Consider the following 21,680-nt stretch of genomic DNA (forward strand, 5'->3'; position numbering starts at 1 on the left):
ACCCTGGCACCTAAAAGTTCCGTATAAATACTATCGAAATATTGGTTCATTCAGTCAGTCTTCCTACATGTAAAACACCTAAGCTAATCTTTTGTGCTTTAATGTAACTTTTTATATAAATAAGTTTGTGCTTTTATAAATTAAAGTAAATTGATACCAAGTGCGTAATTAATTAAAAAGGGTAATTAAGTCATCACAAAATGGCGCCCGGACTAAAAGTTTAACTTGATAGTGCTTTTTTTTGGTGCAAATAATTCGTGATTTTCGATTTTTAAACTTTGAAGTGCTTTTGTGTGCAAATATTTCGCGATTTTCCAACTTTAAAGTGATTTGTAGTGCAAATATTTCGTGATTTTTATCAATTTTCAAACTTAAAGTGTTCTTTTGAATGAATTTTTTCAAATTTTTACAAATTTTCAAGCTTTAAAGTGTTTTTTAAAGCAAATTTTTTTCAAATTTCATAAATTTTCGTGAATTTTTCTGAAATTTTTCAAGAATCAAGCAAATACTTCGATTCTATCAATTTTCAAACTTGAAAGTGCGTTTTTCAAGTAAATTTTTATAAAAAGTTCGTAAATTTTCAAAATTTTCCTGAATTTTCCGAATTTTCCTGAAATTTTTCGAGTTCTTCATAATCAAGGTATGTACAAAAGTTTCATTAAATTGATAATTAATGTGATTAATAACATAGTTGATATTTTAAAAACAATAATTACTAGCTTATGTCTTTTATGAATTCATTTAATAAGTTGAAGTGTTTCTTTTCCCAAACCCCCCAATCCACTACTGAATCAGTACCCTTAAATTCTAGAAAAACTGAATATAAACAAGGAAAACTAATTTTCTCCTCTGAACAGGAAGCTTCTGATTTTTATAAAAGAAAATCATTTTTCCCCAGTGTAAAACCTAAAGTAGTCTTTGTTGAAAAACCAGAATCTTCAAAAGAAAAATTTCAAAATTGCACAGTCCTATATGCAAATATTAAAACAAGCCCTAAATTAATGTTTAAATTTCCCTCAAATTAATGAATCCCCCTGTTGAAGAAACAGAAAATAATATTGAAAACAAAACTGAAAATAATAACACAGAAGATAATTCTACCCCAAGTACCTCAAGCCCACAATTGAATATATCTACTCAAACTTCTGATTCAGATTCAGAACTTTTAGATAATTCTTTTAGAGAATTTGTTCCCTCAAACTCTCCAACCCCCCTTCCAAAATTAGATAAAACATCTACAGGTTGGCTTTCAAATCTATTATTAACTGAAGCAAAATTCATTGCAAAAATCTTGACCTTAGAAGTCCCCCCCAAATCTAATATTGAAAAAATTAGAAATTGTATAAGAACATATTGTAGCCAAAGTACTAAGCATAATATTTATGCCAAACAAATTTACGCCAATTTGATTAAATACCAAACTACAAAAACCTCAAATAAAAAAATTCAAACAGACATGGCTAATAAAGATAAAATTTTCCACCCAGACAAATTCTCTGGTTTTGATGATGATCTATACAAATTTTTGGAAAATTTTGACCTCTGTTCAACTGCGAATGGTTGGGGAGATGAAGATAAAGCAAAATACTTCCCAATGTTATTAACTGACCTAGCTTTAGAGGTCTTTCAAAACATATCTGATCGTAAAACAAAATTCAGTGAATTAAAACCCCAATTTTTAACAGCATTTAATGAGAAGGCTCACAAAGATCTTAATCAGAGTAAACTTTTTACTAGGTTTCAAAAAGAAAATGAAAAAACATTGCAATACCTAACAGAAATTTTGAATTTATGCAAAAGTATCAATGAAAATATGCCTGAAGAAGACAAATGTAAACACATTTTAAGAGGCCTAAACCCAACAATTCTCAAGGCTATCTCCCTTTCTGACAATGATACAGTAGAAAAAATTCGTAAAAACATTCAAAAATATGAATGTTCAAAAAATTTATTGGACTACAGAAAAAATTTTGATCAAGGTGACAGATTGAAAAAAGTAGAAAATGAGCTCTGTGCTCTCAAAAATAATAATAACACAGTTGAAAAAATTTCCCAGTCTTTGTCCCAATTGAATATTCAACCTGAACCACTGATGAGAAGGCCAAATTTCTTACCATTTAGGCCACGATCTAGGCCAATATATCCATTTAATCCCCAAAATCAAACCCCCTTCCAGTACCAAATCAGAACTCCTAGACCATATAATTTCCCACCAATAATTCAAAGACCTTTTACTCCGAGACCACTTCCACCTAGATCTTTTCCATTTAGACCTTTTCCATTGAGACCTCTCCCATCTAGACCCTTCTTTTCTTCAAATAGGCAACAACTCTCTCAAGTGCCTAGATACCCTTTCAATAGACCCAATTTCCAGCAAAATTATAATCCCTCACAAAACCAAAATAGAAACCAAAATTCAAACCTATTCTGTACAAATTGCAGGAAATCTGGTCATAAAAAAGAAAACTGTAGAAATCAAAAAAAAAACGCCAATAAATAAATCAAATACATCATCAAATACTTTATTTTTATTTTTAAATGATTTTCAAAAAACTGAATTTATCCAAAATCCCCATAAATACTCCGATTTCAAGTATTTTGATGATGATGAAGTATCCCCTTTCATTTTGAATTTTGAAAAACAAAAATTGAATAAAAACCAACAACATGTTAGTATAATTGATAACCTTCAAATTGACATTTTATTCAATAATAATAAATATGATGCTATAATTGATACAGGAAGCAATGTTTCTCTAATTTCTGATAAAATTTTTCAAAATCTTGATCTCCTATCAGAATCAAATTTAAAAATTTTTACAGCCAGTAATACTTTAATTGATGTACTAGGAAAAACTGACATTTCATTTCAAATAGGAAGTATCCAATTTACAACTACATTTTATGTGGCAAAAAATCTATCATCAGATATAATTTTAGGGATTAACTTTTTTATTGAAAATGCGGTAGTAATAAATTTCAATCGAAAATTAATAACTTTAGGCCAGTACCCAAATAAAATAATTCTAAAAATGGACTCAAACTGGTTATCAAAAATAAAAACAAAACCAATATCTCTAATTCACAATAAATTGATTGCTACCGAAAACTTAAAAATTCAGCCTAGAGAAGAAAGAACTATTTCATTAAAAAATCCATCAAAAATTCCAAACTCAAATTTTTTTCACAACTTAACATTTTTAAATAATTCTGGGATAAAAATTACACAATTCAATAATACAGATGATATCTTACACCTTGTACTTTTCAATTACACACAAATACACCAAACCATATACAAAAACCAAAATATAGGAAAATTTATAACAACCCTTCATGAACTTAAGGAAAGAAAAATCAATTTTGATGAAAAATTATCCGAAAATGCCCTTTATGATCAGGAAAATAATAAATTGGATATCTCCCCACTTTTGAATACTGAACAACTCAAAAAAGTACTTAACCTTTTAAAACAGTATTTACACCTTTTTTCAACAGACCCTACAAATATTGAAAAAGCAAATGTCCCAGAATATGAACTAAAATTAAAAGATAATACCCCAGTAATTTCAAGAAGCTATAAATTATCCCCAGTGGAACGGAGGGAAATAAATAGGCAAATTCAACTCATGTTGAAAAATGGAATTTTGGAAAGATCCACCTCTCACTGTTGTTCACCAGCTTTTCTTTTGAAGAAACCTGATGGCTCTTATAGATTCCTATGCAATTTTCAAAAAATTAATGATCACCTCTACCCAGACCATAATTCAGTGGCTAGAATAGAAAATATAATTATGGCTCTGGAAGGCTCAACATTTTTCTCTCTCTTAGATTGTAATTCTGGATTTCATCAAATTCCATTGGCTAAAAGTAGTCGTTATTTAACTACAATAATAGTTGATAATCAACTTTACCAATTTACTAGACTACCTCAGGGACTGAGTGTATCCCCTGCAGCCTTTAGTAAATCAATAAACTCAGAATTTCAGGACTTACTTTATGAAAAAATTGTAGCTTACATGGATGATATTTGTGTCTTTGGCAAAACATTTCAGATAGCATTAGATAACTTGAAAAGTACCTTAGATCGTTTAGATGGTCTAAATTTCCGATTAAAAACTACAAAGTGTAGATTTTTCTACAATGAAATTGATCTTCTCGGACATAAAATAAATGGATCTATTATAAGACCTATTGAAAAAAATATTGAGGCTATTAAAAAAATTGATAAGCCTAAAAATGTAACACAAGTGAGAAAATTTTTGGGTATGTGTTCTCACTATCGAAAATTTATTAAAAATTTCTCAAAAATATCTAGCCCCCTGAGTGACCTTACTAAAGGAAATCCTGGAAAAAAGGATAAGGTAGATTGGAAAAAAGAGCATGATACTGCTTTTGAAACATTGAAACAGGCTTTAATAACTAAACCTGTACTAGGAATTTATAATGAGTCTCGTGAAACAATAGTAGAAACTGATGCCTCTGAAATTGCAATAGGAGGTGTCATTTCCCAAAAAAATGAAATTACTAACAAAATTCACCCCATAGCATTTTTTAGTAGAAAATTACAACCTCGCCAGAAAAAACTCTGTACTTATGACCTAGAATTAACTGCATTAACTGAAACAATTCAATACTTTAGAGAATACCTTTTTGGTAAACATTTTACTGTATACACAGATCACCAACCCCTAATATATTACAAAGATGCAAAAGAGCCAAATTCGAGAATGGCTAGATTAATTCACAAATTATCTGGATTTGATTTCAAAATTATGCATAAGTCAGGAAAAACAAATACTGTTCCAGATTATTTGAGCAGAATTCAAATAAACACAATTGCAACAAATTCAAATTTTTCACTGGAGCAATCAAAAGATGATTTTTGTAAAAAACTAATTTTTATTTTGAACAACAAACCTGATCAAATTCCCAAAAAAGAGCTCTCAAAATTTCAAAAAATTAGTAGAAGATACATTCTGAATAAAGAAGGAATTCTGGAATTAAAACACCCCAAAAATAATTTAATAGTTATCCCCTCCCATTTAACAGAAAAAATTATCTCAGCTTATCATGATAAAGCTATTGGAGGAGGACATTTTGGAATTAGAAAAACAACTGAAAAATTACAAAATAAATTTCATTGGCCACACTTGATCAAAGATGTGGAAAAATACATAAAATCTTGTCATGAATGTCAAATTAGAAAACGAAAACCAGGACCAAAACCAGGTTTATTAAAACCAATTGAAGTACCAGAATGTGACCTACTGTCACATATTGAAATTGACTTTGTTGGCCCTCTTCCCAAAAGTGAAGAAAATTCATACATACTTGTAGGAACTTGCAAGGCAACAAAATTAGCCTTTGCAAAAGCAACAAAAGCAGCAGATGCTGCAAATGTAATACAATTTATTTATAACTTGATTTGCCAATATGGGTGCCCTATGAAAATATCATGTGATAATGGAAAACATTTTAATAATAAAGAATTTAAAGAATTTTGTGAAAATATTGGAATTAAATTAGTATTTTCAAGCACCTATTCAGCCCCTACAAACGGACTTGTAGAAAAATTAAATGGAAGTTTATGTAAAACCTTGGCTTATTATGTTGATGAAAATAGAACAAATTGGTCAAAATTTGTACCATTTGTAGTTTTTACTTATAATATAACACCAATTTCCAATTTTGATAAATTATCTCCATACTTCCTAGTTTTTGGAAGACATCCAAATTTACCCATTGACAATCTGCTGGCAATCAATAAAATGTCATGGAAAGGAAGAATGGAAGAACTTAGAGAACTTGCCAAAATTAGAAAAGAAGTTCCAAAATTAATTTACAAAAATCAACAAATCAACAAACGAAATTATGACAAAACCCATAAAGAAGTAAATTTTGAACCAGGAGAAATTGCCTTATTACAAAACCCCCATAAAGGGAAATTTATTCCAATGTACACAGGCCCTGTGAAAATTTTAAATAAATACTCTCCCCTTAACTATGAAATTGAGTATGAAACAAAAAAGAAAACCAAAAGAGAAATTGTACATGTCCGTAGATTGGCAAAATATGTAGAGAGGAAAAATCAAAAAACGAAAAATTAAAGCAGGTAGCTTTGAAATAAATAACCCTATCCATCTCATTTATTTTCTAGGCGCGCATTGAAAATATCTTCCTTAAAAAAGAAGAATGAGATGAGCTGCACATTTTTTTTTTCCCAAAGAAAAAACGTCAGAAATTTATTTCATAACTACTTTGTACGTAATATGTAGATATGAAACTTAAAAACGAAGCAGTAAAATCAAGGTACCTACGAGTGTATTAAACTCAAGTCTAAATGTCCTTGAACCTAGGCACTATACCCAGTTACCCACTAGTGCCATTATTCTATTCCTTTCTCTGTCTATGTCTCCAACACTTCACTCTTGATTTTTTTATACATCTGGTCAACTTTGTCAAAACTCATGCAACACATAACGCTATTTTTACGAGCTCACTAACCTCAAACTACCTAGCAAACTGGCGAATACGTACGAGAACATTTCAATATTATTTACAGATGATTCCGAATGATTCTGATCACCTAATTCCAGTATTGGACTATTATACGGAACCAAAAGACATCTCAACAACCTCAAAAACCCAGTTGATGCAATTTATCAATAACTATTCCCATAGAAGAACGCCAACTGTCATATTTTATGACAAATACGAAAATTGGGACTTTCAAAAATATGAAATAGTGTCAGGTTATCACATACCATTCGTAAATATTAGAGATGACGAGATTGCTGACATAATTAAAATGATGGAAAAAATTTTCTTTTTTACTGGCTTATATGCATACATTTATTTTTTCAATAATGACCCAATCAGACCAGAATACTACGAGGTAGTGATTTCTGAAGAAGAAATTGTACCCCACCTTTTGAGAAATGATGAAAACGCAATCTAAACAATTTTCTTTTTGAAAACCATGAAAAATTGAGTTTATTCTGCCCCCCTCACATTTCAGAAAACGAAACAAAAGTCACCAAGCCCAAAGAATTTTTTTTTCAATTCACATCACCATTGTATTTTTTTTTTGTAAAAACTAGAACTACAAAAATTGCAAAAAATTAATTCAATCTATTCCCCCCCCCCCTTACCTTTGCAAATCAACTTATCAAACAAAATGAATTCACAAATTTTTATTACTCATTTAGAATATGTACAAAATAGAAATTGTAAAATATTTAAATTTATAGTTATACCTAATACATATCCTTTTTTTTACATGCACTTCGTTGAACCTACAAAACAAACGGAAAAACATAACACACACAAAAAAAAAGAGGGAATTTTACAAATAAATGCAAAAAAAAAAAAATAAATAAAATAAAAAAATAATAGTAATAATGAATCAAACCCCCCTTTTTTTTCCCCACATACGAGTAAAACAAAAAAAAAAAAAATCGAAAAAAATATATACAAGAAAAACAAAAAGTACAAAAACAGTACTTATTCAAAAATACACAATTTGTTTTAACAAAAAAAAAAATCCAAAAAAATTGTTCATCGGCGGCTAGGGAGAAACAACTTCCCTTCAGCCACTGGTGGCTTGAAATGGATGAAATACTCCCTAAGAAATCCATACATATGGAATGTATGGGGGAATAACTCCCTAAATCGAAAATGAAAATTCACCGGTGATTCCCCAACCGCAATATTCTGGTTCACTTTTTCGAGAACATCTTCTAGGTCCATCTGGAAAAACCACCAATACCAAAAAAAAAAAAAAAAAAAAAAAAATGAATAAATTAATATTCCAAACAAAAATTTTACAAAAAATAAGAAATTTAAAACAAAAAAAAAAAGAAGAAACCTACTCGCATGGACCAGAAATGCACGTTGTAAAAATGACATGATGGTCGATGGCACACTGCATGCCACCCAATTTTCCTTTTCGATTTTAAAAGTGCAGAATAAGGGGAGCAGCGCAGAGAACGCAGGGTACCCCTTGGGTCCCAATAGTCATGAGTAATTATTGGGTTACCTCCAGGACCAAGAGCAGTCTGAAAATTGAGAAAAAAATAAGAGATAAAACGAAATTTAAAATAGAATAGCATGTTACAAAAAAAAAAACAAAAAAAAAAAAAAACGTCAACCTTACCCTTGTTTCTCCGATTCGATCTGCTGGCTGCTGAGCGGGACCAGCTACTCCTGGCTGCTGAGGGGGACCAGCTACTACTGGCTCCTCTCCTCCTCCCCCGTTTCCTCCTTCTGGCTGTGCTTCGGCCGGCTCAACCGCCACTAAGGGCTCTAAATTTTCGGGAGCCTCAATCGCCTCTTCCCCTGTTTCCTCCTGAACATTTTCATTCGAGGATGACGCCCCAGTTGGCTCAGGAACATCCACAGACGATGATGCAGGTGGGCATCCCTCAATTCCCTGTAATTCTGAAAACAAGAACAAAAAAAAAACGAATAAATAGACAAATTATTTCAAAAAATATATTTCATACACGAATATTTCCCTTTGCTCGAATTTTATTCAAAATTTTAACCCCCCCCCCTCACACATCACAAAAATTATATTCCTTACCTTCCGACACATAACCAGATTTTCCCCCAAAAACGAAACCATTTCCCCTTTTTCATTCTGAATTCAAAAATTAATTTTCCCACAAATACAAAATTCGATTCTACCCCCCCCCTCAACCTAACCAAAAGAAAAATTACATTTTCTAAACAACATTTTACCCCTTTTGTAGAAACGAAGACAAAATTCAACATTCACAACAAAACAATGAAACTTAATATTTTCCCAAAATTCGAAAACTCAAACTTTATTTTCTCCCAACGCCTAAATGAAAAGTTAGATCGGAAAAACACGCAAAAATACCATATTTATCAAAATTTTAGGCACTGCGATTCATTTTTAGATTTTTCGGAAACTTCAAAATATCAAATTTGGATTCAAAAAAATACAAAAATTATCAAAATTCCAAAAAAATTGAAGTAAAGAACTGGCTTGGTTTCCGAACACATTTAAATTCAACTTTTGTTCTCTATTTCCACTCACAAAAAATTCAACTTTTTTTTCTCGAAGAAAAAAATCAGATCTTCACCTTTTTCCCTTAAATGGAAAATTCCATACGTTTTTCCACACAAAATCAAAACATTTCCCATTCCCCCCCCCCCCAAATTCGAAATTTGTTATTCACTTTTTTTTCTCTCAAAAACAAAAACCAGAAATTCCCCCCTTTTCTTTTTTTTTAACAAGAATTCGATCATTTTTCCCAAAAATTGTTCCCAAAATCCAAATTCAATCTTCTTTTTTTCATCAGAAAGTAACAACTCCTTTTTCATTTTCCATCAAAATTCAAGTTTTCCCCCAAAAAAGCCAAATTCAACTTTTTTCCCAAAAATGAGTTTTATGAAAATCATCTTTCCCTCAAACACAAAAATTTGATCCCCCCCCCATCACCTTTTGTTTCCTCCGAAAATTAATCTAATTTTTTGTAAAACACATGAACGAAAAAAATACACAAAAATAAATTAAAAATAAAAATCTATTTTGGTACTTACGTTGTAATAAATTGTCAACTTCATCTCCAATTACTTCCGCGGGGAAATCATTTTCTTGCAGCAATTCATCAATATTAAACTGTCCCTCCATGATAAAATACGAAATTAATCACACCCAAACACAAAAAAAATGATAAAATGAGAAAAAAATTCGCGATTGTTCTCAATTACACAAGAAAAAAACGAAACGAAATCAAAATAAACAAAAAAATTGTCAAAAATTCACCGTAAGTTTAAGAACAAAAAAGCAACACGAAACACCACCAAATCTACTACTCCAAACGAAATCAATCCTTTACAAAGTTAAAAGTAAGACTGAAAAATCTTACACTTCTCACTCGCTAATTTTTAATATTTTTCGGATCATTTACAAAATCATAAAAAAATGATGGAAAAAAAATCGCATACATTGTTAGGAATGGAACCCATACCTGTCCCCCCAAAACCAGACTCCGATGCATAAAATCTGTCTCACTCAAACAACAAATATACAAACCAATAAAATAAAATAAAAAAAAAAAAAAAAAAAAAAAAAAATATAACAGTGAAAAAGTCACGATCCTTCAACCCATGCTCTTAGACCAAACAAAAAATACATCGCACCTCAGACTTCTCAATCAATTTATTTTTTATTTCTTCCAGGATGGTGCAAATTTTCGAAATAAGTGAATTAGCCAGACAAGGTGTCATCTTATACATTGACTGCTACCTTCTAAGTGGACATGAGATTGTCATTTTTTGTGCAAGTAGGCACAGATGGAATGAATCCATAGCATATATTACACCAATAGGCCCATTTCATCGATATCTTGATGATAAAATTACAACCATAAGAGGACTTTTTATCAAAATTTTTGAAACTTTAAAAATTAAGGCATTTGTATATTTTGTAGAGCTCCCTGCAAGAAATATGTTTGATGTTATAATTTCAGCAAATGAAATTGAACCTGATGCATTTAGAATAGCTGATTGAAATGTATATTTGAAAATGGAATTTTTTTTTCTCCATATGATTTGAAAAATGAAATCATCACATTTAGTTTTAATTTATTTTAAGACTCCCATATCTCAATTTTTTTTCAATAATATTTCCTTTTTCTTTTTCAGCCATGGTTTTCCAATTTCCAATTTTTTTATCCTTTTTTGGATTAATTTTGGCATCTGAAAAATTACCAATCGAAATTACCCCTGGAGCTTATCTCTCCGAATTTTCGAAAATCATCATTTATGAAAAATCAATCCCCTACAAATTTGTCCTAAATTATACTTACCCAAACCTTACCCCCTCCATAAATCAGGATATGGAATGTAACATGAATGATGAAGAATGCATATTTACTCAAAAATTCTATACTTCTCTTCTCCAAATTGAAAATTTTATAAACATTCAGCTCAAACAAACATATTTTGACTCGAAAATTTTGAAAAATGATAGAAAAAAAAGAGGATTTGCAAATTTTTATGGAAACTTTTTACAGTGGTGTTGTGATGTAGTCACAAAAGAAGACCTTTCCCCCCTTTATACAAATGATAAAGAAATTCAAAAAAATTATAATATTCTAAAAGAAGCTTTAATAGAAGCTCATTCAGATATCTTCAATATCTCAACAGAATTAAAATCATTCACAAAATTAATTCATGAAAATATGGCAGAATTCGCAAATGCAATTGATATTCTTTCTAGTACTATAAACACCTATGCTCAAATATTTTTAAGAGACAGATATACATACCCTGTCTTAATTTCAATTCTTCAAAAAACTTTTTATAATACATTTTTTTCTTCCATACTAACACACTGTCAAGAGCATAAACTCCCCTCTTCAATTCTTTCCCCTGATGACTTGGTTACCTACCTTGAAATATTAAATGAAAATCTTCAAAAATTTCATTACACTTTAGCTATCCCCCCTTCTCAAATTCTTGAATACTACACCTTAAGCTTGACTCACTGTCAAATTTCAAAAGATAAAATTTTAATAGAAATTAAAATACCCTTAATTAAGAAAAACTCATCTTGGAAATTATACAAACATATTCCAATTTTTTTTCGCCATAATGATGAACTTTGTATTTTGGATACAGATGAAATGCTGATTGCATATGATTACCAAAATCAAAATATCCGTGAAATTTCAGGTCATGCACTCCAAAAATGTGATCTGAATAAAAATCTCTGTTTTTTGGATTATTTTAATTCAGGATATGAATCTCCTGAATGTGCAAAAAACTTAGTTTTGGGAAAATCCACACCAGAACTAAATGCTGTCTGTAAATTCAAATGCGAACCCCTTCATAAAAAATTGCTAGTGAAAAAAATTGATGAAAATGTATACATTTTATCAAATCCTCAACCAAAACTTTATATTCGAAATTCTACTGATGAAAATATTACCACACTACAAATTAATTACAACCAATCAGGTGCTATAAAATTACAATTACCTTGTGAATTGGAACTTATTCAAGAAACAGACGAAGAAACACAAATAATAATTCCATCAGAATTCCCATGTCCAAAATTTTTGCCAAATTTTATTCAAGTACTTAGAATTGTCCCCCTTCAATGGACTAAACTTGAAACTGGACAAATTGAATTCAATAGAAATAATCCCTTGAAATTCAAAAATTTATCAAAAATTTTAGATCAACAGTGGAAAGATCATACTCCAAATTTTAATATAAAACAAACTAGTGAAAGTTTCAAAGAAAAATTGAGAACTTTGAACTTGAAAAATTTACAAACGTCAGTAGTTAATAGCATTTACCTAAGTGAATTTATATTTTCCACTTGGTTAAGTATTCTTACATTTTTAATCTTATTGTGTTTCTCACTTTTAATCAAAATTTTAATCAAAAAAGCATAAAAATACCTGATCAATTTTTTTTACCTTTTTTTTTAAAATTTTAAGTTAATCTCATTTACTTTATTCTTAAATTTTTAAGATTAAATATACTCAGCATTAAGTATTTCTTTATTTTTAGATACTTACTCTATATTTTTTTAACTTTCTTTTTCAATTTCAAGTATACTTACTTACTCAATTTATTCTTCATTTTATCAATCTTTAAGACTCTTGATATTTTTTTTTACTCATATTCTTAAGTTTGTATTATCCAATACCTACTTTCTGTAAATTTTTTTCCTACCTTTGATATTTTATCAATAAATCATTTATTAATTAATCATAGCCTAAATTATTTATTATTCATCTACTAATACGAGGTATTTTGAGTCTGTATGTACAGCTTAGGTGCAACTCTCGAAAACTGAAGCTGAAAAGTGAGGTCACTTTTCTCTGGAAGCATGGAAAAATTGTAATGACGAAAATATATAAACTGCCTAAACTATAAACCACCCAATCCATAAACTGACTAAGCCATAAGCTGACTGAACTATAAACTGGCTAAACTATCAGCAATCCGCTCCTGCCTTTACACAAGGCCAACTCCAGTAAAACATAGATATGGCGCTTCAAGTAGATTATCCTATAACCCAGCTTTTCAATAACTTGCAACTTATGTATCAGCTCCGATTACTTATTGTCCAGGCTACTTGACCACCCTGGCACCTAAAAGTTCCGTATAAATACTATCGAAATATTGGTTCATTCAGTCAGTCTTCCTACATGTAAAACACCTAAGCTAATCTTTTGTGCTTTAATGTAACTTTTTATATAAATAAGTTTGTGCTTTTATAAATTAAAGTAAATTGATACCAAGTGCGTAATTAATTAAAAAGGGTAATTAAGTCATCACAGCTTTTATAATACGAGTAGACTGTATAAATAAGAAGCTGTTTTTGGACGAGGATGGGGTGCGGTACGGTGGGCGAGAACGCGTTAGGGTAATTTCCGCAATACGATGAAGCGCTCGTTTATTAATCAACTTGCAACTTTCTTTGATTCTTGTTTTGTTTCTTCGAATCGAGTACCTTCTCGCTTTACCCTGCTCGTTCGCTCCATTCTCGTAAACAACTTATTGTTTACCGACTGCTGGCGCGCTAAACAATTTAAATGTAAAGCTTCTCTCGCTCTCTTCGGGTGTACTCGAATAGAAAGAAAACTTTTCTCTATCGAAGTTCTCCCGCGAACGCGAAGCTCTCTCGCGTCGAGTATATATATATATTAATGTAGCGGAATATGTTAGACGAGAGATCTTATTTAAATTGGAGTGCACTTCGCGCTCGCAGTTTATTTTTAATCGAAGCGCGAAAAACACAACGCTATAATTTACCGCCAAATCAAGAGCGCCTTCCGAGTAAGTATTGTGCCAGTGTATCTCTCTCATGCTCGTTCGAGGTATAAAATCCAACGATATAATATTCCTCCTTTTCAATCTTATTCTCTCTGTTTCTCTTCCTCTCACACAGTATATCTGAGAGCGAACTCGTGTACCTACAATACGAATAAAAAATTCGATTTACTTGGCACGGATACGTTTAACATCTCTTTCGCTGTTGCATGAGAATCGAGCTTATAGACGTTCATAGATTCCTATGTACTACACATTGAACGTATCCAATCGCAGGCATCCAAATTGAGTACTCCACGCTTCCATACGCTTAGGCTGCTCATAAAACAGCTCGTAAGAGATGAATTAATAATTAATCACTCAAAATGAGCCGTTCATTTAAAAACTGGTTTTGGATTCATTCCTAAAGTTCGGATTCATTTTAACAGGGTCAGAGATCCTTAGGATGTCCCATTTAAGAAAAAAGCTGTCCCGGACGAACGGCGGCGTGAGGGGGAGGGGGTTGAAATTACTCCCTATGTCATATGCCGAGCTAATAGGGTTCTCAAAAAAAAGAATCAAAAGTTTGAGAGCGATAGGTGAAGTTTTCCCATGGTGTGCCATGGAGGAGTGTTGACAAAACACTCGGTAGTATGAGAGATGCATGTTTTTTTCAAACTTTCTTTTTTTTCACCATATTGCACCTTCTCCCTCCTCCTTGAGACCTTGGGAAAATTATATGCTATGCCTTGGGGTATCAACAAAAATTCAGCCATGTACCTTCCTCGCGAAAGAAAAAAAAGTAGAAAAAAATCTTCAATGTTTTCAACCCACTGAAGAACTAAGAAAATGGAGGCAGAAATTTTAAAAAATTACTATGGTTCTGTGTACCCTTATAATGATGTAGGTACACAATCTATGAAAATTCCAAAATTTTTCATCAAGCCCCCTTCGAGATACACAATTTTTGAAAAGACGAAAAGATGAAAAGACACAATAAAAGTGATAAGACACGAAAAGAGGAAAAGACACAAAAAGATAAAAAGAACTGAAAATACATGAAAAGATCAAAAGAAACAAAAAAATGAAAAGACAAGAAGACAAAAAAAGGTGAAAAGACATAAAGATGAGAAGATTAAAAGATGAAAAGACGTGATAGAGTGAGACTAGTAATTATTTAGAATGAGGGGAATTATTTTAATTCCTATTTATGGTGGTTAAGTCAATAATTATTCCTTAGGGAAGGAATTACCCTCTCCTGGATAGCTCAGATTGATGGTGAGGTTCAATAAATATACTTACCATCTACTCTACTCATAAAGTTATTCTTGAGTACCAAATAAATACACACATTCGACGAAGTATTAATAATGTGATTTATTAGTACAGTAAAAGCTCATTATAACGCTTTCGGATATAACACTGATTTCGTTATAACACTGATTTCTTCCGGTCCCTTGACATCCCCATTTAAACCAATGTAAAATTAATCGCGATATAACGCTCATGAGTGATTATAAATCGCGTTTTAACGCTCTAAAATTCAGGAAAATTCACATTTTTTTCATAATTTTAACAACAAAACCCCAATTTTTTGCGAAAAAAAGCTTACTCATGTGTAAAAAATTATCACTTTCTGAAAATTTTGGCCGCAACAACAGTTTTTTTTGCAATTTTTGTAGCTTTGATTTTTTAAAAAAGCAAAAAAAACTTTTATGGGCAATTGTTGCCAAAAAATCATTTAAATTATTACAGCAGACCTCAAAATCAAATTAAAATTTCAGATTTTTTTATTTCCAACTGGAACAGTTGTTAAAATTCAAAATAAAGTTCACGTTTCCACTTCCTTTATAACGCTTTTTTCGCTTTAAAACGAGAATTCGCGGTATAACGCTGATGCGTTAAAACAAGACTTTTGGTTGTAACACGCTTCGGCCAAATACTATCAACTAACAATACTGGCAACTCTGTTGAAAAATGATGTTTAATCCTCCTAGCGGCCAGGCAAGTAACTAAATCCTATCAGAAGCATTCTGATTGGTTGAATTGAATTTTGCGGTATTATGATGTTTTATCAGTTCGTTTTTTTAGTTTGTTGTGTGGTACTGATAGCCGCGAGATTTAAATCGACCAATCACAGCCCTTGACATGAATGCCTATTACTTACTGTTACTTGCCAAGCCGCTCAGATAGCGCCCTTGTTGCGACAAAAACGCCCAATGTATTTTAAATGGAGTTGCCAGTATTGTTAGTTGATAGTATTTGCTTTGGCTTATAACGCTCTTTTTCTCTGGTTCCTTGAAGAGTGTTATAACGAGCTTTTACTGTATTAAAGAACAACTCAAAAAAATACGCTTTTAGGGTTAGTCAATATAAAATAAGGGCGAGATTATTTTTTAATAGGTGCAAGCTCTGGCTTACATCTTACAACTCACGATTACTAACTAGAATAATCTTTATGTAATAATGATAAGTATAAGCTTATTAAATATTAATTAGCGATGAAGTAATATTACATTAATAGAAATTGAGAGTAATTACTTACTAATGACACTGTACGCATTTTCTGCCTCTTTTGCGGGTACTACTAATGCTAAGTACGTCAACAGAAATGTATTACTAGAAGCTCCTTTTTGTTGAGAAGTACCATCGATGCCGCAGAAGATCAATGAAGTACCCAATGTACCATGATTACTGGACATAATTCGAATAGAAATCAGAAATAATCACATTGTCAGCACAAATTATCCACTTAGGTAAATGGGTTATGACAGGAAAGATGGGTGGAGGGGAAAAGCTCTGCTGTCTATGCATCCATAAGTTGACTAAGAACCAGCCATTGCGAGTAGCTGAAACCAAGTAAAGTTGCTGGTTGGAGATCTGATGCAAGAGCCTTAAAGCTACATGCTGCAGATCTAAAAATAGTTTCTCACATTACCATACTTTCAGTACATAGGGATATATTAATTTATCAACCGCTAAGGCAATCATGGCATATTTACTCATATCGCTCGATTGGCAATTTGTGCTGTCAGATTCTTAAATCTGACTGGGAATATGACTACTGAACGAATCTGATGATGGAACGGAACTAATGTGGCTGGGCTTCTGACTGGGGATATGACAACTGTTATTATTGGCGAATGGGTCCAATTTTGGGTTCCAAATAGTGCATATTTGAGCCAAAACCGATAATTTACCATATATGACCAGTCCATTGCTCATAAAAAGTGGACTTTGAATATTTATTTAACATTTTAAAAAAAATTCACCAAAAAGTAGTCAGAAAAAACAAAACTGAGTGGTGATATGACTGGTGATCTGACTGGTCTTAATTGTGTTCCAAAGAGGAAGCAGCCATATTGTATTTTAATTTCATATGATTGGAAAATGAGTAGTTTCCTACACAGTTTTGTGGTTGGAAAATACGTCTTTAACGCATCTATCTAAATATGTGCGGAAAACAGTTACTTTCCTCCCTAGGGAGGAAAATAACTGTTTTCCGCACATGTTTACAAATTCAAAATTAGCCATTTTTTAAAATTTCAGCATTTATTTTCCTCTCATATGAAATTAAAATAGTATACGCGACAGGATTGGACAGTAACGCGATTAACTTGTGCGATTTAAGTCGCTTGGCTTCGCCTCACTCCTTAAACTTCGCACTCGTTAATCGCTTACTTTCCGCTCCTGTCACGTAATATACTATTATTGCTTTCTGATTGGTTGTCATTTCTGACGATGAAACGGAACTAATGTGACTGGGGTTATGACTGGTTTTGATATCATCGATTGAACTCAGCACGTTAAAATCTTGATTTTTCTCACTAAAAAAATAAAAAAAACAAAAAAAATTCCCCACAAGTTTAAATAAGGGCCACCCTATTGAGCACACAGTCATGCTAGGAAAAAAATGGCACAACTGTAGATCTATCAACGATATTTGGAGCTCACAATGTTCGAAAAAATTTGAACCCCCCCCTGCCTCCCCACCGGATCGCGTGTGTAATTCATTTTTCAAGACTCTGTAAAATTGCAGACCTTGGTCTGGAAAACCTGGAAAAGTCAGGGAAAATCGTTTCCAGAAATGAGTGGACACCCTGCTTTGGTAAAATCAAGTCGATCCGTAGCCCACAAAAACACTTCAAAATCACGCCTAGAGAAATGCTTGCAAAATCCAAGCTGCAGCATCCACCACTATCACGACTACAAAGATGAAGGGATATCATTTCTGCATCATATACTTAATCCAGGTTAAAAGGAAACGTCTCCTCATAGTTTCACACAACAAATCGGTTAACAGCAGCAGCAGCAGTAGAAATGGTATAAAAGTTGTACACAGTGAACGAAATACGAGGTACATTGATACTCTTATACTGCATTAAAGAGCTAAGTATGCAAATAAGTTTAATCGCTTCGTTCCCTAAACAACCGGTATCTAGGATTTAACCGTACTTCTGTATAAGTTTAATTGCGCTGGGAGAGCTGCGAGTATCCAGCTGTAGCTTTGAGGCGTTTCATTTAGCCAAACTCTCGACTTCGGAGTCCGCTTATATATAGCTTCGTTGCAAATACACATGACGTAAAATTCATCCCGAGGAGAATATAGTCTAGCACAAAACCACACACAGACCACAAACTTATGATGTTGAAAAACACACCTCCCTCAACTCTTCCAAAGCTGGTACATACTCGAGTGCATATTGCAGGATGATATTACGTAAGTAGAATAGATATGTACATCTGTGTGTACATGATATGTATACGTAGATTAGAGGGTGGGAAATACCACCTTTAATTATTTAATGGATCGAGTACATGTTAGAGTACCTAGCTCTAGTTTATGGAATCCGAACACATCAACCAGGTACCTTTTCTAGTAGTAGATCCAGCAGACTTACATACGTGTAGGTACGTATACGATAGACGTACGAATTATATATATCGTGTGAAGTATGTATATAGGTACGTAGCTACGTACACGTACTCGTAGGTACCTACATATCTAGTCGACTTTAATTTTGAATAAATTTCAATAGTTGAGCAGCCAAATAACCACCCTTTCTGTTTAGAGAAATGCGTTTTAATTACACGTTCGAGCTACTGCATTTTAATATAAATTACTTCCTTTTGTAGGAAACATTAACAACTATTCAGTATTTAGCTCGCTCGGTGGCGCTGGCGCTGACGATGGCGATGGCGCTGCGAATGTGTGTCTATGCGCTTGCTTCCTCACCGCTGCATTTTCCGTGGTCGTGGTAACTTTTACAAAGAGATGGTTTCGCTTTGTTCTGTGCGATGTTTTTCCATTACTGATTGATGTCTGTAATACGTTATTCGCGCATCCTTGTCCGTGTTCGCCATCAACATCGGTACCTATAATACGCGGTATATGTACTCGGAAAGGTCCGAATGTGTGTGGGTGCGAATGGTGTGCAGAGATGGCAGAAGCTGCAGAGAGCGAAAGGTCCGATGTATTTCATCAAAATGAGGAGAAGCGAACACGTAGTAGGTGTAAAGGTGTATCTATACCGATACCCGTTGAGCTTTAAATTACACGTCGTATTTTCTCATTATCGTCCTCCAAATCCGTCCAGCTATCTTTATGCATTTACTTCCAATGTACCATTACCATTATACACATTATATAGGTACCTCTACCTATATAGGCATAATATACATATATATTCATCGTTTATCTCTTCACATCATTTACATCTTCGTGATACATGTCTTCGGTGCAAGTACATAACGTAGGTACGGTATTGAAGTACGCTGGCATGATGCTGAAGCTGAACTCTCTCCTCTTCCGTCACACAAGCACCAAAGCACAAGATTTACTACACTTACGCATTAATTCATTATGCCTTCATACATGAGGCTCCTTTCGTTAGTTTACGAATGCCTTTTCATCCTGCAAGCAACACTGGAACCTCTATGCACATGCAAATCCACTTATCTCCCTCTCAGTCCTCATGCAGTTAAAGGTTTCGAGAAGGGTGGCGCGAAATTGGAAAATTTTTTCAAACATCCTTCAATATTACATCATTGCACCGATGGAAACGTCTAGATAGAAAAAAGTTTCAAGCTAGTGATTTTTCTTACTGGATGGAACGTATTTGAAAATATACCGGCTATCGTAAAAGTTTGAATGTTCTTTGACCCCCCTCCCCCTGTTGCCAATTTTTTTAAATACCATTAAAATTTGCATGAATTGCTGAAAACAAAACAAAAAAAAAAAAAAAAAATACATAAAATCGTGTTAAAATGATCAAAATGGCATACAAATTTACAAAAAAATTTAAATTGTTGAAAACGTCCTGAAAATTACGTTGAAATGATATGAAAATTGTTTAAAGTCGAAGGAAAATTGTGATCAACTCATAAAAATTGTTGAAAATGACGAAGAAGTCGATAAAATGAGTAAAATTGTGTAAAATTGTGAAATATCCCAAAAAATTGCTTCAATTTGTTTAACGTTGAACTTCTCAAAAATCAATGCGTTTGATTAGAATGATGTTCTGAAAATTACTTGAAAATGGCATAAGAATTGTTGAGAATTGAAAAAAATTTGTTTTAAAAAAAGGAACTATCAAAGTGACGCATAATGATGTAACAAAAAAATGCTTACCTACTTAAATATTTAAAAATTGTTGGTTAGATTGAAAAATTTCCAAAACTATTCAAACTGTGTGAAAATATCACAAAATGGTTCAAAATACATGTACTTACCATTGAAAACATTTCAAATCCAAGATGAATATTGTTGAAGACAAATATAAAAGTTTCTGAAAACAATTTTAAAAGTCAATAGAAATCTGAAATGGTGTAAAATTATTAATTTTTAAATGTGAAATGCCATAAAAATTTCTTGAAATTACACAAAAGTTACTCGAAACATGAAAAAATTTGTTGCTGGGCATGAGAACCATCGTAAATAATGTCAGAGTCGTCCTCATAAATCAATACGTTGTGCTCAGAAAGGTCTGGAAATTATTTTAAAATTGCATAAAAATTATCTAAAATGTGAAAAAATTGCTATGAAGATGAAAAAATGTGTAAGTCACTTTGAAATACCTAACCTAAAAATTGTTTAAAATGCAAGAAAATTTATTAAAAGATGTTGAAATTGGTTGAAGAAGCGCCAACAAAATTTTAAAAATCTTTAGATTTGCTCAAAATGTTTTAAAAATCCATTTAGAATATTATTTTAAAACGATGCCAAAGCTCTTGTAAATCATCCAATTTGTTTGAAACATGCTGAAAATTTCTTTGAAATACTGTAGAATGAAAATATTGTTTGAAAAGTGAAAGTTTTTTGAAAATAATAATAATGAAATTGTTCAAGAGGATGCAAAACTTTTCAAAAGTTCATTAAACTGGTCTAAAACGTTTTGAAAATTACTCTACACATGAAAGATATAAAAATTGTTTGAAGTTGATAAAAATTGTTTAAAAGACATTAAAATTTGTTTAAATTGAATAAAAAAAGAAAACATACTCTAATAATTTTTAAGCTGTTAAATGAGCTAAAAACTTTCCAAAATTATTCAAACATGGTGAAAAATTGCAAAAATTGCTTAAAATATGTACCATGAAAATAATTGGATCAGGTCAGACAAATTACTGTTAAAGATCACCTAAAAAAGTTGAAAACAACACAAAGATCGAAATTGACATAGTATTAAATATTTTTGTTGAACAAAAATGTTATAAAAATTTCTTGAAATTGAAAAAAAAAACATTTTTAATAAGTACACGAAAAAAATTGTTGAAAGACGTGAAGATCATCCAATATGATTAATGCAAACGTTTTCGAAAATTCTTAAATTTGTTCAAATGTTTTTGAAAATAACTCTGAAATAAGTAACTTA

At 31.9% G+C, this 21,680-nt stretch overlaps 3 protein-coding genes across 5 annotated transcripts in view; 2 read left to right on the forward strand and 1 right to left on the reverse strand.

The window, feature by feature from the left end:
* Positions 1-21,680, forward strand: part of LOC135841105 (max dimerization protein 3-like) — an 835,585-nt gene that overhangs the window by 323,746 nt on the left and 490,159 nt on the right. The window lies entirely within an intron of this gene.
* On the forward strand, positions 571-10,115 carry LOC135838405 (uncharacterized). Its single transcript, XM_065354019.1, has one exon. The coding sequence runs from the start codon at positions 1,025-1,027 to the stop codon at positions 2,498-2,500; it is 1,476 nt and encodes a 491-aa protein (XP_065210091.1). The 5' UTR covers positions 571-1,024; the 3' UTR covers positions 2,501-10,115.
* On the reverse strand, positions 7,536-9,664 carry LOC135838406 (uncharacterized). The gene is made up of 4 exons (XM_065354020.1): positions 9,574-9,664; positions 8,159-8,442; positions 7,875-8,060; positions 7,536-7,752 (listed from the first exon to the last, which is right to left on the reverse strand). The coding sequence occupies exons 1-4, from the start codon at positions 9,662-9,664 to the stop codon at positions 7,561-7,563; spliced, it is 753 nt and encodes a 250-aa protein (XP_065210092.1). The 3' UTR covers positions 7,536-7,560.

This window comes from Planococcus citri, chromosome 3 (genome assembly GCF_950023065.1).
Source record: "Planococcus citri chromosome 3, ihPlaCitr1.1, whole genome shotgun sequence".
In the NCBI taxonomy this organism is placed as follows: domain Eukaryota; kingdom Metazoa; phylum Arthropoda; class Insecta; order Hemiptera; family Pseudococcidae; genus Planococcus; species Planococcus citri.

Bases quoted from the DNA above. Each gene is read 5' to 3' on its own strand.
- LOC135838405 (XM_065354019.1), top strand. From the start codon at position 1,025: ATGAATCCCCCTGTTGAAGAAACAGAAAATAATATTGAAAACAAAACT.
- LOC135838406 (XM_065354020.1), bottom strand. From the start codon at position 9,664: ATGGAGGGACAGTTTAATATTGATGAATTGCTGCAAGAAAATGATTTC. The intron at 8,061-8,158 runs GTAAGGTTGACG...CTCAATTTTCAG, and splicing joins ATCGAATCGGAGAAACAAGG to ACTGCTCTTGGTCCTGGAGG. The intron at 7,753-7,874 runs GTAGGTTTCTTC...TGGTTTTTCCAG, and splicing joins TGCATTTCTGGTCCATGCGA to ATGGACCTAGAAGATGTTCT.